The sequence below is a fragment of the Xiphophorus maculatus genome, chromosome 2 (genome assembly GCF_002775205.1).
Source record: "Xiphophorus maculatus strain JP 163 A chromosome 2, X_maculatus-5.0-male, whole genome shotgun sequence".
NCBI lineage: Eukaryota > Metazoa > Chordata > Actinopteri > Cyprinodontiformes > Poeciliidae > Xiphophorus > Xiphophorus maculatus.
In genome coordinates this window covers 294,844-309,999 of record NC_036444.1, presented here as the reverse complement: position 1 = coordinate 309,999, position 15,156 = coordinate 294,844, and the positions used below count along the sequence as shown (strand labels likewise).

General features: G+C 44.4%; 3 protein-coding genes across 4 annotated transcripts in view; 1 reads left to right on the top strand and 2 right to left on the bottom strand.

Moving 5' to 3' along the window:
• Positions 1–2,017, top strand: arl2bp (ADP ribosylation factor like GTPase 2 binding protein). 2 transcript variants are annotated; one of them, XM_005815308.2, is made up of 8 exons: positions 45–202; positions 330–459; positions 590–638; positions 970–1,031; positions 1,110–1,216; positions 1,292–1,377; positions 1,596–1,692; positions 1,770–2,017. In XM_005815308.2, the coding sequence occupies exons 1-8, from the start codon at positions 119–121 to the stop codon at positions 1,851–1,853; spliced, it is 699 nt and encodes a 232-aa protein (XP_005815365.2). In that variant the 5' UTR covers positions 45–118; the 3' UTR covers positions 1,854–2,017. The 2 variants fall into 2 exon arrangements, with proteins under 2 accessions (XP_014330530.2, XP_005815365.2); XM_014475044.2 differs by having other exon boundaries at positions 1–202; positions 1,596–2,017.
• An 842-nt stretch (positions 2,018–2,859) lies between these two features.
• Positions 2,860–9,533, bottom strand: pllp (plasmolipin). Its single transcript, XM_005815310.2, has 4 exons — positions 9,178–9,533; positions 5,231–5,404; positions 4,971–5,084; positions 2,860–3,943 (listed from the first exon to the last, which is right to left on the bottom strand). Exons 1-4 carry the CDS (start codon positions 9,331–9,333, stop codon positions 3,836–3,838), a joined length of 552 nt encoding a protein of 183 aa, XP_005815367.1. The 5' UTR covers positions 9,334–9,533; the 3' UTR covers positions 2,860–3,835.
• A 507-nt stretch (positions 9,534–10,040) lies between these two features.
• Positions 10,041–15,156, bottom strand: part of plcg2 (phospholipase C gamma 2) — a 33,855-nt gene continuing 28,739 nt past the window's right edge. The window contains exons 31-33 of the mRNA XM_023347092.1: positions 15,033–15,121; positions 14,798–14,955; positions 10,041–10,496 (exon numbers count right to left, since the gene is read on the bottom strand). Coding sequence (XP_023202860.1) covers positions 10,454–10,496; positions 14,798–14,955; positions 15,033–15,121 — 290 coding nt within the window. The 3' untranslated portion in view covers positions 10,041–10,453. The remainder of the gene's footprint in view (positions 10,497–14,797; positions 14,956–15,032; positions 15,122–15,156) is intronic.

The following is a 15,156-nucleotide window of genomic DNA, read 5'->3' as shown; positions in this document are numbered from 1 at the left end:
ACAAAATAAAGTAAGAAGACCCCATTTATTACTTATTTTATAATTTTGTTATGCTGCCGAAGGTTACAACCTTGACATGATTATTTGAGTTGTTTTACCGACAAATCGATCAGATGAAATGAACGGATCCTCTCTTGCTGCAGTTCGCGCTCCCGACACAAGGGGGCAGAATGTCACACAACACCGGTTGTCCTCAGCCCAGGTGAGTTGGTTCTGATGTCTTTGTTCCCAATGTAAACCATCAACACTTTTATATGACTTATTGATAAACACCATTTTTTAAAAGGAAGCTGCAGACTGAACATATTTTCATCTTTTTCTCTACTTAGGAACCAAACGACCCCGGGATCTTGTTCTGCCGGAAGGTATTTAGAGACCCACACAATACCGCCGTTTCCTTGACAACGAGATTTCTTTGTCGATCACCAAACGGCTCCCACAAACAGATTTGTTCAGGAAGTAAGTAAACTAAAGTCTTCTAACAGATCAATTCATCAGAACCGGAACATGTTTAGACTGAACTCTATCGGTGTAATCGGATCTCTTAACGTGAACTGGTAACTGAATTGTTCTCTGTGTTGCCGCCCAGCTGAGACTGGACCGGTTCGTATGGAGGAGGAACTGTTCGCTCCGTCATGGTGGGTCAGCTGGTTTCCCGAACAGAACCAGCGGAGTTCGGTCTGTAAACAGAACCAGTCGCTTTGTTCGTTTCGGTCCAAATGGTTCCGATTCATTCAGAGCCTAGATTAGACGCTAGAACTGATTCATATGTGTTCATTTAATGATTCCTCTTCATCCACCCATCATTTATAGATTAGAACATTTTCAGTCCACTAAAACCGAACCTGGTCCATATGTGGTTGCTGTTGACACCAGAGCATTCCAGAATCGTGGTTCCGGTCAGACTGGTGACGATGTGTAGTGACATCACTTCCTGTTTGTGAACCTGGATGTCTGTCCTCCATGCAGCTCCTCGGCAGCAGAGGCGGCTTTCGACGTGGTGATCGGCTGCATCCTGGAGATCATCATGGGTAACTGAGTTCAACCTGCAGATGCAACCAGTACACCCAGCACTCCCAGTTAGAGCCACTGGTTTGTGTTTCCTGCAGAGGAGGACTTCCAGCTGGTCCAGCGCAGCTTCTTGGACCGGCACTACCTGGAGTTTGAAGAGTCTGATGAGAACAAGCTGAGCTACACTCTGATCTTCAACGAATACGTGAGTGGCAGCATCATGGCTCTGATTGGCCCGGCGCTGGCAGCATCATGGCTCTGATTGGCTGTTGCTCTGCAGGTGGAGCTGCTGGAGAAACCTCTGGAGGAATGTCTGATGAAGAAGATCCCCGGATTCAACATGGCCAGCTTCATTCAGCTGCTGATGTGAGCTACGGAAACTCAGAGCTGCCAAACCATCAGAGCTAACATGGAGCCTATTCATGTTTCCATTCATATTTACAGAAGTTTGATTCTGTTTATGGTGATTTCTGGTTTAGACATGAAAAGACGCCGTCCAGCAGTTTTGAGCTTAGAAACTCAAATTGTGCTTCTGTTTCCTGGCCACCAGGTGGCAGACTGAAGCTTTCTCCTGTCTTCTGCAGGCAGCACAAAGAAGAAGTCCCAGACGAGATGTTTGACATGCTGCTCACCTTCATCGACTTCATGGCCTTCAAGGACATGTTTGTCGAGTACCGAGCGGTGAGTAGAGGGCGCCGACCCGAGCAGATCAGGACGCCGCAGACGCTGACCTCTGGTTGTGCTCCCTGTGTTTTCAGGCTAAAGAGGGTCGAGGTTTGGACCCGAGTCAGGATCTGCTGGTGACGTCTCTAAACCCGGCAGGTTCTGCTGGACACCAGTAGAACCACCAGAACCACCTTGGCCCTCATATTGGAGCTGCTTCCAGTCTGACAGAAACTCTGACCTGATTCAAGACTAAGAACTCACTGAGTGATGGATGAATGGATGAATGAACAGATGAATGAACAGATGAACAGGTGAATGAACAGATGAACAGATGAATGAACAGATGAACAGGTGAATGAACAGATGAATGGGTGAATGAACAGGTGAATGAACAGATGAATGAGTGAATGAACAGATGAATGAGTGAATGAACAGATGAATGAACAGATGAATGAGTGAATGAACAGATGAATGAGTGAATGAACAGATGAATGGGTGAATGAACAGGTGAATGAACAGATGAATGGGTGAATGAACAGGTGAATGAACAGATGAATGAGTGAATGAACAGATGAATGAGTGAATGAACAGATGAATGAACAGATGAATGAGTGAATGAACAGATGAATGAGTGAATGAACAGATGAATGGGTGAATGAACAGGTGAATGAACAGATGAATGAGTGAATGAACAGGTGAATGAACAGATGAATGAGTGAATGAACAGATGAATGAACAGATGAATGGGTGAATGAACAGGTGAATTAACAGATGAATGAGTGAATGAACAGATGAATGAACAGATGAATGAGTGAATGAACAGATGAATGAACAGATGAATGAGTGAATGAACAGATGAATGAGTGAATGAACAGGTGAATGAACAGATGAATGGGTGAATGAACAGGTGAATGAATACATGAACAGGTGAATGAACAGATGAATGAGTGAATGAACAGGTGAATGAACAGATGAATGAGTGAATGAACAGGTGAATGAGTGAATGAACAGATGAATGGGTGATCTGTGTTTGATCTAAGTTCTTGTTTCGTCTGAATTTATTGAAACTGAATAATTTTCTCTTCCTTCACTGAAGGTCGTCATAGTGATTTTAATGTTTGTGAATAAATTATCTTTGTCAGATTCTGATGAAAATTTGTTCAAATTAATTTTTAAATGAAATTGACTGAAAGCTTAGAGTCCTTTATTGTAAATGTTTCATAAAATGAGCTTTAAAAATCTGATTACAGTGAAAACATAAATGAAAACATGAACGTCTGGATCAGATCCTTCTGTGTAAACAAACATTTTCATTTAAAATGAAGGAAAAACAAACCAAACATTTGATCTAAACACAAATAATTTAAACTTTTATCATCAAGCTGCCGACTTTCTTTCCTTTAACTGGTTTTATTCACAGATTTTTACTTCATTTCAAAATCTTCAGTGATTCATGTGCAGCCACCATCAGCCTGAAGGTTCACTGGATTCGTTGGCGGCTGAGCCTGAGGTCGTCCTTCCACAGAGTTTTCACTTCGGGGTCACAAACAGAGTGGCTGGAATTTGCTGTGATCATCTTTAAGGTGTGGCTAATTATTAAAACATAGTTCGGTTTCTTGGATTTCAGATTAAAAAATCATCATTTCTGGGAATTAAAAAGTTTTTTATGATTCAAATTTAAACATTTTGATCCTGGAGGAGAAATTCCCCGTTTCCTCCAGAACCTTCAGCATCTGGACTGAAATAGAGCCATGATGAACTAGTTCCAGGTCAAAGGTCAGTCGCTGCCTGTAAACAGAGATCCAGACGTTCAGGCGGAACCGGTCCATTCGGTAAACGGTGGAGCAACCCTTCACTCAGCGTTTAGCTTCAGGATTATCGGAAAGCTGAGAATCAAACCCAAACGGGTCAAAAGGTTTGAGAAATGATTCCTGAGCTGGAGTTGAGAGAAAACATGAATCGGACCAGATCTGAACCAGTTGGTGGTTCGGTTCTGATCTGGTCCGATCAGATCTTCATCAGGTTGAGGAAGATCTCCAGCGTTTCCTTTTCTATCAAAGCAAGATGACGAGTCTGGAGAATTAGACGGATTGCTGAGCTCAGATGATTACTGGGTCCATGTGAAGGCCTGGTTCTGGTGGTCCTGGTTCTGGTGGTCCTAAGTGGGCACAGTGCTGGTGGCGGCGTTCCCTCCATCGGCCCTCCAGTCCAGGTAGGACAGGTAAGCTCCGGCGCCGTACAGCAGCGTCAGCACTGCTCCAAAGAACTGCAGGGAGAGGAGAAACATCTGGAGACGGTCGCAGTCAGGGCTGCAGGAACAGCCGTTCCCTGAACAGCCGTTCCCTGAACAGCCCTGCAGGGTTAGGGTTAGACCTGCTAGCTGCACAGCAGGAACCCTGATGGGTCCCCACCTGGAGAAGCAACCAATCAACAGCTGGTTGGTTCTCCAGGCCCTGTTAATGCAAGCCTCCACGCTGTTGACCTCTGACCTCAACCTGTTGGCTGCTGTCTCTTGCTCACCTGACCATCATCTGAGAAGAACCTGTTTGTATCAGAGTTCGGTGAAATCTTGTTAATTATTGTCCTTACAAATTCATTTTCTGTTCAGATCCCTGGTTTCCTACTGCAAAGGGTCAAAGGTTAATGTTTTCACACCTTTAATCTGAAACTAGTGATGCGTTGTCGCTAACTGGTCGACGCAGTAAAAGCTGATCAGGTGATCTGTGGGTGTGACGCCATCATGCGGCTGTAAAACTCCTGATCTGTACTTTTCCATGTCAGACTTTAAATCCTGAGAGGATCCGGTCCAGATCTGCTGGATCCGGTAAAGAGAGATTCAGAACCAAAGCCTGGACCTGGTTGGCCAGTCGTCTCTGCTCCATGCTTTGGGTTTCGATTTAAGCAGGGAACTTTCTCCGATCCACATCTGAAGATGCCGTCAGTTCCAGGCAGCGTTCCCATGGTAACGCAGCTAAATCTCTTAGTGATGATGAGGAGCGAGTTGGAGGCCGAGCTGCCAGCTTCCATGGGAGGAAGATTCATTTTACAGACTCACAGCGATAATTTTGTTCTCACTCGCCTTCTTCATCCAGGCTAACCCAGCGTGGAGGAAGTAGGATGGCCATCACCATGGAAACGGACTCCTGCAGGCCTTCAGGTGTCCGTCTTCTGGTTTCATGGTCAGATGAAACACAGCGACAAGATGGCTGCCTGGAGAAGTGAGGCTCTCCGGCATGGTGGCGGCAGCATCATGCTGTGGGGCTTGTAGCTTTGTGGAATAATGGAAAACTTACAGCGGCAGCGCCGATGTGTCCGACGAAGGGCGGGTTGAACATCCGGACCGTGGCGGCGTTGGTCAGGAAGGCGGTGAGGTAGAGCAGGGCGGCCACTCCGTTATACATCATCACCTGCAAACGACACCAGAACCGGGTCAGGTTCTGCTAAACAAGGATCTTCATTACTTTACCTTCTGTACTTCAAGTTTTTATCTAACGGTATTGGTACGGGTACCACCGGACCTCGGCGAGGCCCAGAAATGAGCCGCTCCACCTACAGTCATGGTCCAAGGAACGGCGGAGAGGATCTGGGGGACGCTGAAGAGCAGGACGAGGAAGAGGAGGGTGGTGAGGATCCACAGAGTGACGGCCACAAACATCACCCAGCCGTAGGCAGGGAACAGCCAGTAGGGGGCGGCGGCAATCAGAGCCCAGTGCAGCAGACCCAACACCTGCAGCACAGAGGAAGAGAGGCTGCAGGAGGAGGCGGCCAGGGAACCAGAACCAGAACCATCAGAACCATGATGAATTAATGAAGTGATTTTAATTTTTCATCTGGTGATGATTTCTCTATGAATCTGCTGCAGATCTTCCTCTGTTCTCAGTAAAATTCAGAGCTGAAGTGATGCAGAGAACAGCAACTGGCAGGAAAGGTTTCATTCAGGTTTCACTCAGGTTTCATTCAGGTTTCATTCAGGTTTCATTCAGGTTTCACTCAGGTTTCATTCAGGTTTCACTCAGCTTTCATTCAGGTTTCGTTCAGGTTTCGTTCAGGTTTCATTCAGGTTTCATTCAGGTTTCATTCAGGTTTCACTCAGGTTTCATTCAGGTTTCACTCAGGTTTCGTTCAGGTTTCATTCAGGTTTCATTCAGGTTTCACTCAGGTTTCACTCAGGTTTTGTTCAGGTTTCACTCAGGTTTCATTCAGGTTTCACTCAGGTTTCATTCAGGTTTCACTCGGGTTTCATTCAGGTTTCGTTCAGGTTTCGTTCAGGTTTCGTTCAGGTTTCATTCAGGTTTCATTCAGGTTTCATTCAGGTTTCACTCAGCTTTCATTCAGGTTTCGTTCAGGTTTCGTTCAGGTTTCGTTCAGGTTTCATTCAGGTTTCACTCAGGTTTCGTTCAGGTTTCGTTCAGGTTTCATTCAGGTTTCACTCAGGTTTTGTTCAGGTTTCACTCAGGTTTCATTCAGGTTTCACTCAGGTTTCATTCAGGTTTCACTCGGGTTTCATTCAGGTTTCGTTCAGGTTTCGTTCAGGTTTCATTCAGGTTTCACTCAGGTTTCGTTCAGGTTTCGTTCAGGTTTCACTCAGGTTTCGCTCAGCTTTCATTCAGGTTTCACTCAGGTTTCATTCAGGTTTCACTCAGCTTTCATTCAGGTTTCGTTCAGGTTTCGTTCAGGTTTCATTCAGGTTTCACTCAGGTTTTGTTCAGGTTTCACTCAGGTTTCATTCAGGTTTCACTCAGGTTTCATTCAGGTTTCACTCGGGTTTCATTCAGGTTTCGTTCAGGTTTCGTTCAGGTTTCATTCAGGTTTCACTCAGGTTTCGTTCAGGTTTCGTTCAGGTTTCACTCAGGTTTCACTCAGGTTTCATTCAGGTTTCACTCAGGTTTCATTCAGGTTTCACTCAGGTTTCATTCAGGTTTCATTCAGGTTTCATTCAGGTTTCACTCAGCTTTCATTCAGGTTTCACTCAGCTTTCATTCAGGTTTCATTCAGGTTTCACTCAGGTTTCATTCAGGTTTCACTCAGGTTTCATTCAGGTTTCACTCAGGTTTCACTCAGGTTTCATTCAGGTTTCACTCAGGTTTCACTCAGGTTTCATTCAGGTTTCACTCAGGTTTCGTTCAGGTTTCACTCAGGTTTCACTCAGGTTTCGTTCAGGTTTCGTTCAGGTTTCGTTCAGGTTTCATTCAGGTTTCATTCAGGTTTCACTCAGGTTTCATTCAGGTTTCACTCGGGTTTCATTCAGGTTTCATTCAGGTTTCACTCAGGTTTCGTTCAGGTTTCACTCAGGTTTCATTCAGGTTTCGTTCAGGTTTCATTCAGGTTTCATTCAGGTTTCGTTCAGGTTTCACTCAGGTTTCGTTCAGGTTTCACTCAGGTTTCGTTCAGGTTTCACTCAGGTTTCATTCAGGTTTCACTCAGGTTTCGTTCAGGTTTCATTCAGGTTTCATTCAGGTTTCACTCAGGTTTCGTTCAGGTTTCGTTCAGGTTTCGTTCAGGTTTCGCTCAGGTTTCGTTCAGGTTTCATTCAGGTTTCGTTCAGGTTTCACTCAGGTTTCGTTCAGGTTTCATTCAGGTTTCATTCAGGTTTCACTCAGGTTTCGTTCAGGTTTCGTTCAGGTTTCATTCAGGTTTCGCTCAGGTTTCGTTCAGGTTTCATTCAGGTTTCATTCAGGTTTCACTCAGGTTTCACTCAGGTTTCACTCAGGTTTCATTCAGGTTTCACTCAGGTTTCGTTCAGGTTTCGTTCAGGTTTCATTCAGGTTTCATTCAGGTTTCATTCAGGTTTCACTCAGGTTTCATTCAGGTTTCGTTCAGGTTTCGTTCAGGTTTCGTTCAGGTTTCGTTCAGGTTTCACTAAGATTTCACTCGGGTTTCATTCAGGTTTCACTCGGGTTTCATTCAGGTTTCACTCAGGTTTCATTCAGGTTTCGCTCAGGTTTCATTCAGGTTTCGTTCAGGTTTCGCTCAGGTTTCATTCAGGTTTCACTCAGGTTTCATTCAGGTTTCACTCAGGTTTCATTCAGGTTTCACTCAGGTTTCATTCAGGTTTCATTCAGGTTTCACTCAGGTTTCATTCAGGTTTCACTCAGGTTTCATTCAGGTTTCATTCAGGTTTCGTTCAGGTTTCACTAAGGTTTCACTCGGGTTTCACTCAGGTTTCACTCAGGTTTCACTCAGGTTTCATTCAGGTTTCACTCAGGTTTCATTCAGGTTTCGTTCAGGTTTCACTCAGGTTTCACTCAGGTTTCACTCAGGTTTCATTCAGGTTTCGCTCAGGTTTCATTCAGGTTTCATTCAGGTTTCACTCAGGTTTCATTCAGGTTTCGTTCAGGTTTCGTTCAGGTTTCATTCAGGTTTCACTCAGGTTTCATTCAGGTTTCACTCAGGTTTCACTCAGGTTTCACTCAGGTTTCACTCAGGTTTCATTCAGGTTTCGCTCAGGTTTCATTCAGGTTTCATTCAGGTTTCACTCGGGTTTCATTCAGATTTCATTCAGGTTTCACTAAGATTTCACTCGGGTTTCATTCAGGTTTCACTCGGGTTTCATTCAGGTTTCGTTCAGGTTTCATTCAGGTTTCACTCAGGTTTCATTCAGGTTTCACTCAGGTTTCATTCAGGTTTCGTTCAGGTTTCACTCAGGTTTCACTCAGGTTTCACTCAGGTTTCATTCAGGTTTCGCTCAGGTTTCATTCAGGTTTCATTCAGGTTTCACTCAGGTTTCATTCAGGTTTCGTTCAGGTTTCGTTCAGGTTTCATTCAGGTTTCACTCAGGTTTCATTCAGGTTTCACTCAGGTTTCACTCAGGTTTCACTCAGGTTTCATTCAGGTTTCGCTCAGGTTTCATTCAGGTTTCATTCAGGTTTCATTCAGGTTTCACTAAGATTTCACTCGGGTTTCATTCAGGTTTCACTCGGGTTTCATTCAGGTTTCACTCAGGTTTCATTCAGGTTTCATTCAGGTTTCACTCAGGTTTCATTCAGGTTTCATTAAGGTTTCATTCAGGTTTCACTCAGGTTTCACTAAGATTTCACTCGGGTTTCATTCAGGTTTCACTCGGGTTTCATTCAGGTTTCACTCAGGTTTCATTCATGCTAACAAAGTTATGCTAGCAGAGTGATGTTAACAATCCAGAACTGGGTCACTGCATAGTCAGCAGGAGATGTTGCTGCAGAACCACAGAACCCTCCCAGTGTTCCCAGTCGTTCCAGAACTGGACTGGAAACCATCGGGTTCTGAACACCAGAACCCGATTGCATAATCGGTACTTTACTCTGAAGTTTCAAACTGAATGGAAATAATTTCCTGTTCAGGTCTCGAAGTAAACCAGCTTCTCTTGTCTTTCCCATTTTGTAGAAAAACCAAGAGGAAAATCAGATCTACACCTCACCTTCGCTGCTTCTTTCAGGTGAAACGTCGTCTGTTTAGCTGGATTAACTCTGGTTCAGAGACTGATGGTGGTTCAGTCTGTAGGAACCGGGTCAGAACAGTTCTTACCATTTCAGCCGCCATGAGTGCCGCTGGGACACTGCGCAGGAACGACATGTCCATCCTGGAGGTGGTGCTGGAAACCAGCCCCCGCAGCCGGCCGGCCCCCTGCTGGGGCTGTGGGGAGCTAGTCTCCGTGGTTACCTTGGAGGGAAAGTCCGCCATGTTATTTTCTTCTGGAGATTCGCCTCAGAAAAACAGCAGCACTCCACACCGTTCAGATCAGGAGCTGCAGAATTAGATCCGTTTAAAACCAGAGAACAAGAAGCAGCGCAGCGTCCTCCTGCTGCTACTGGGCACTAATGGAGGCAAGAACACACTTCCTCCTCCTACACACACACACACACACCAAGTGTTTCGTCACTTCCCTCCTATCTGCTTCTCTCTCCCAGCGCCGCCTCCCATATGGCTCTCAGGGGCCGCTCACCTGGTAACTCATTAATATCAGGATAATAACACACACACACTAAGACTGACTCAACAACGCCCTCTGGTGTCTAACCCAGTTTCACATTTTAATGCTAAATCGTTTCTGTTGTAATGCTGGAGATAATGTTGATGGTCTGTATCAGCTCTTCACGCGGCTCACAGTTACCAGGACTCACATGACTTCTATCTGTTCTCTGACAGGAGGCGTTACTATAGAAAAAGCTGATTTTTATTTCTGTCAGCTGGATATTCTCTTTATTGTGTTTTTAAACTTCAGGACATAATCCATAAAACCCCCAAAATAATCCAGATGACGAAGGAACCGCTGAGGTGCAAACTTCATTTAGGATTAAAACTAAATCACATTTTTAGTTTGAATTGATTCAGCCCCAAAGTTTCCCAGAATGCATCTGGAGCAGAATGAAATAAAGAGGGAAGATGGGTGAAATGAGCACATGTTTATTTATTATTTATGAGGATGAAGTCACACAGGAAAACAGCTTCATTAACATCATCTGCATCATTTAACATCCAAACTTTCAGCTTCACACATATTCACTTTAAATTCTTCTGATTTCAGGCGTTAAAGGAGAAAAAAACAGCAGATTGAACCGCGAGAAATAAATACCATCACGAGAACAGGAAGCAGAATTATTCTACACTTCCTGTCTGAGACACCAGTAACATTTCCACACCTGCTAAAATATCAGATCCAGAAAATGGTTTGACTTAAATAAATAGGATTTATCCATCGGTAACGTCAGATTGTTGCCATTCAGTCGACAAGAGAAGAAAAGATCAAACCATGAAGATCAGGACGGGATGGACAGGGTGGACGGGGGGGACAGGTGAGTCCTCAGGTGTAAAACTTGCTGTTGTTTATCTTCTTCTCCTTTGACCTGAAGACGAATAAGAGTTAAAGTTGCAGAGTGAATAAGTGAATCTGACCTGATATTAATAAAAACTTTGATTATTTTATTTTTTATTTACTAAAGGGCTAAAGAGAAAATAAAGTCTAAATGTTTTATATTGCTTCATGAGGGAAAATCACAAGGACATAAAATCTTTAAAAGGATCCAGGACGGGGCGTGCCGTGGTGGCGTAGCGGTTAGCACGACCCATATTTGGAGGCCTTCAGTCCTCAACGCGGCCGTTGCGGGTTCGACTCCCGGACCCGACGACATTTGCCGCATGTCTTCCCCCCTCTCCTTCCCCGTTTCCTGTCAGCCTACTATCATATAAGGGACACTAGAGCCCACAAAAATACCCCCTGGAGGGGTAAAAAAAAAAAAAGGATCCAGGACTAGTTGAAAAAATTTGTTGCAATTTATCTATTAACTAAAAAATCGCTGTTTGTGACTCGCCAGAACTCATAATTACTTCAAAAACATCTTTTGATATATTTTTCAACCATGGAGGTCGCCATTTTTTCACTCCTGGGTTGATGACATCATCAGGTCCATTCTGTACTGGAGTCTACAGAAAAATCACAACTTTACCCCAGTAGTTGTTTATCATATTGCGTTTGACTGGCGTCATTTTAGATAACGCCACACTGTGTCACTATGGGCTGTAATTAAAATAAATAAAAATAAAAATTGAAACAGAGTCTGGATAATTTCCCACATGAAAGAAAGGAGAGCGCAGGGCGAGAGCCGGAGAGGACACAGCCAAGGACCTGATCTGGACTTTTCTCCACAGCACTTTGAGCCATTTATACTGGCAGAACCAACGAAGGTTCTAACAGGTGATTGTTACCTTAACGAGCTAAAAATAAATGCCATGCTGCCGCTGAGACAGACAGAGCTGGACGCTCTTTCAGATGCTAACAGGAGCTATACCCAGTATAGGGAGGAGAAGAGGCGGCAGACTCATCAGGACGGCCAAAAACTCCCAACCACTGTGGGGTGAATACCACAACCAGCCGTCAGCTCCGTTAGGTAACTGCATTTCCAGGCAGAGCCTCACCTGTCATCATGGAAGAATAATATAATGATAAGATCATTCATATTGCTATTTTCATGCTGTGTTCTGTACTATGAAGTATTTATTTTTCATTTAGCTTTACCAATGTTGACAACGTTTTTTCTTGAAAATCGCTAAATTTTCGCAATTTCACTCGCAGGTGAGCAGCAGCGAGCCGAGCCTCACCTGGGATTGATCAACCTCTCACTAACTGCTATTCTGAGATCATGTTCCTCCTGTCTGTACGTCGCTAATAAAATGGTTAAAAAAGTTTTAATATATAAACTGATTTTCCATCATTTGGCTTATGTAAATAATGTTCAGTGTTTGTTGTCACCAACTGTGTGTGTAACGCAGGGGTGTCCAAACTTTTTGCAAAGAGGGCCAGATTTGATAAAGTGAAGGTGCCCGGGGGCCAATAGTTTGTTCGGACATTTTTTAACTACAAAAGTTTCATGCAAATACACACCGTTATAAAACAATTTTCATTGTCACAATTATCTTTATTTTTCAAATGACAAAATAACCAAATATAAGCCACTCAGGCAACTCTAAAAGCAGAAATTCTGCTTTTCTTTCATATCTGGAGAGTCAGATAACATTGAACAAACTGTATGAAATACCTTAAATTTACATGAGTTTAAAAATATCTTTGCCTCAAGAACATTTTCAACAGGAGTTATAAGTAATGCAAAGTTGTCTGTTATTATTAAATCTTAAAACAAGTGAATTTTGCTCGTCATTTACAATATCTTTCAGAAAGTAATAGTTTGTCACATCTACAGGTTCATAACATCAACAGTAATAACCAAATCTTACTCAAGAGTTTAATAAAAATAAGTGCCATAAATCCAGGTGCATAAATGTTCTTTTGGCTTTTCACTGCTGATAGTGACAGACGTTGCCGTTCAAAATACTCAGTTTCATGTCCTCAGCTCTCAGTGCCACACTGTTACTGCCAGGCAAACATTCGCAAATTCTTGCTTCTTCTCAGGGCAAAATGTTCTCCACCATTTTCATAACACAGTCTTTGATAAATGTATCTTCAGTAAAAGGTTTGCCATGTTTAGCTATTAACATTAACATCGTAGCTTTCTTTGGTGGTATTTTCTTTTGACTCACAGGCCCGCGTGAAGAATCGCTGTTGTGATGCCAGTCCAGCTTGGAGCTGCTTCAGTTTTTCAGCACTGTCACTTCCTGTTAGCTTGTTGTATGTGTTAGCATGTTTACTCTGGTAGTGTCTCTATACGTTGAAATCCTTAAACAAGGCAACCGTCTCATTACAAATTAGACAAGCACAATTGGCTTGATTTTCAGTGAAGTATTATAATTCCCATCTCTCTTGAAAGCGGCGGCCCTCACTGTCAACTTGTTTTCTTTGCAGTGGCCATGGCAGAAATGAGTGGAGAGCGGTTCGCTGCACGGAGGCAGAGACTGATAGTATTAAAGTGGTGCTGCCACCATTTGGTGAAAGGAGGAATTACAGTTTCAAGTTTTATGATTTATTGATTCTGTTTGACAGTGGAGGCGGGCCATAAATAATACATTATAAGACCGAGGCTGCGGGCCGTATGAAATCTGACGGCGGGCCGTGATTGGCCCTCGGGCCGGACTTTGGACATGCCTGGTGTAACGTGTTTCCTGTGCTGAGCAGCGATCAGAAACCAGAAAACAGATTCGAGGTGCGGCAGGCAGTTCTCTGGCCTCATGGCAGGGGGCGCTCATGATCCCAGACATTGTGACTCCACGTCTGCAGAGTAAGAGAGCGAGCTAGCATACAGTAAATAAGTGAAGCTACACGCAACGAGTCTACGTGTAACTTGGCCGATACAGAGAGCGAGAAAAAGGTGGCTTTGAGATGTACTTCCCCTTTGTTGTGCAGCATAGCACTAAAATAATATCTATATTTCCAAGTTTCATTGAGTTAACACTCTGCTGTGGCAGCGCGGCTATAGATGGCATGTGAATGTATAGTTGTTTTTTATGCCCTTCAATGTTGCCTGCATGTACAAAATTTCCGTAAGTAAACAATAACATGCAGGGGGTCTTATGATTTTGATTAAGTCAGAGCCTCACCGCACGTCACTGGCTAACGGAGCTATTACTACCGGAAATGCTAACGGAGCTATTACTACTAGAAATGCTAACGGAGCTATTACTACTAGAAATGCTAACGGAGCTAGCTCACCGGTACTGAATGTGAAACCACCACCAGTAACAGCTGGTTGCCAAACCCGACACAGAGCTACAGAACCACTTACCGGATCACAGTCCGACCAGAGGTGAGTCTCATTCATTGTTTCATTATGAACCTGAAGGCAGCAGCAGCTGCTACGGCCAACTCTTCCTCTTCCTCTGTTTGTTCCTCCTCATCATCACCACTTCAGATTTAGGTTCCGATCGGTTTCAATGCGCTCCGGTTCAATTTAGAAAGGCTTAATAATGTTACTCATCACTGTTTTGGCTGGAGGAGCCAGGCTGTTGGACCGTTACCCAGAATGCATTGCAGCATGACCAAAATGGCGACATTCCTGTGACAATATTTTAGTAAAATTTATAAAAACTAAATAACCTACAGTATTATTACATCTAAAATAAACCAAATAAAGTCGATTGTTGCAACTAATCGTGGATCCCTTAAACCAGGGGTGGGCACTCCAGGTCCTCGAGGGCCGGTGTCCTGCAACTTTTAGATGCATCTCTACTTCAACACACCTGAGTCAAATAATGAGGTCGTTAGCAGGACTCTGGAGAACTTGACTGCACTTAGGAGGTGATTCAGCTGTTGGATTCAGGTGTGTTGGACCAGGGAGACATCTAAGAGTTGCAGGACACCGGCCCTCGAGGACCAGGATTGCCCACCCCTGCCTTAAACGTTTCTCTTGCGCTACTCGCCCTCTAGTGGCAGCATCTGGTATAACAAAAACAAAATCAGCCTGATTTATGGCTATTTCCAAAATATGATTCATTTTTCTGTCTGCAGGGTCAGTTCAAAGGAAAAGTGATGATGTCAGTTCTGTCCTCTGCGGCTGACCAATCAGAGCAAAGCATTTTAAAGGAGGGGGCGGGACTTGGCCAGCCAGTCTCTTATTAGATGAAATCCTGGGCGTCACTAAACAGCAACCGGACCCGCCACTCTGTCAGCCAGAGCTCACACCTGAGATAAAATACCTCTTCTTCACATTTTATCGCAGCGATCACTGAAAAATGAGTGGTTGCCATGGAGACCAGGTACCTGTGTCTTTCGCTGGACTCGCGGACCAGCTGGCCGTGCGGGTGCGGCAGCGCGGCGCGCTGCAGGTTGCTGTGTGTGTCGTACAGGAAGGGCTCGCTGTGCTCCGCCTGCTTCTTCCTCAGCTGGCTGGACGACGAGTACAGCTCCTCCTCGGCTCTCTGGACGGGTCACAGGGTCAAAGGTTACGCAGGAAGATGCAAGCTGAACGCACTCACTGACTGACTGACTGACTGACCCCCGCCTGCTGAACGTTGATGTAGACGAGCAGAGCGGCCAGATCCAGTTTCTCATTGTAGCCGTTCTTCAGCGGGACGGAGCGATAGCCTGAGAGGAACGGACACACAAACCGATCAATACAA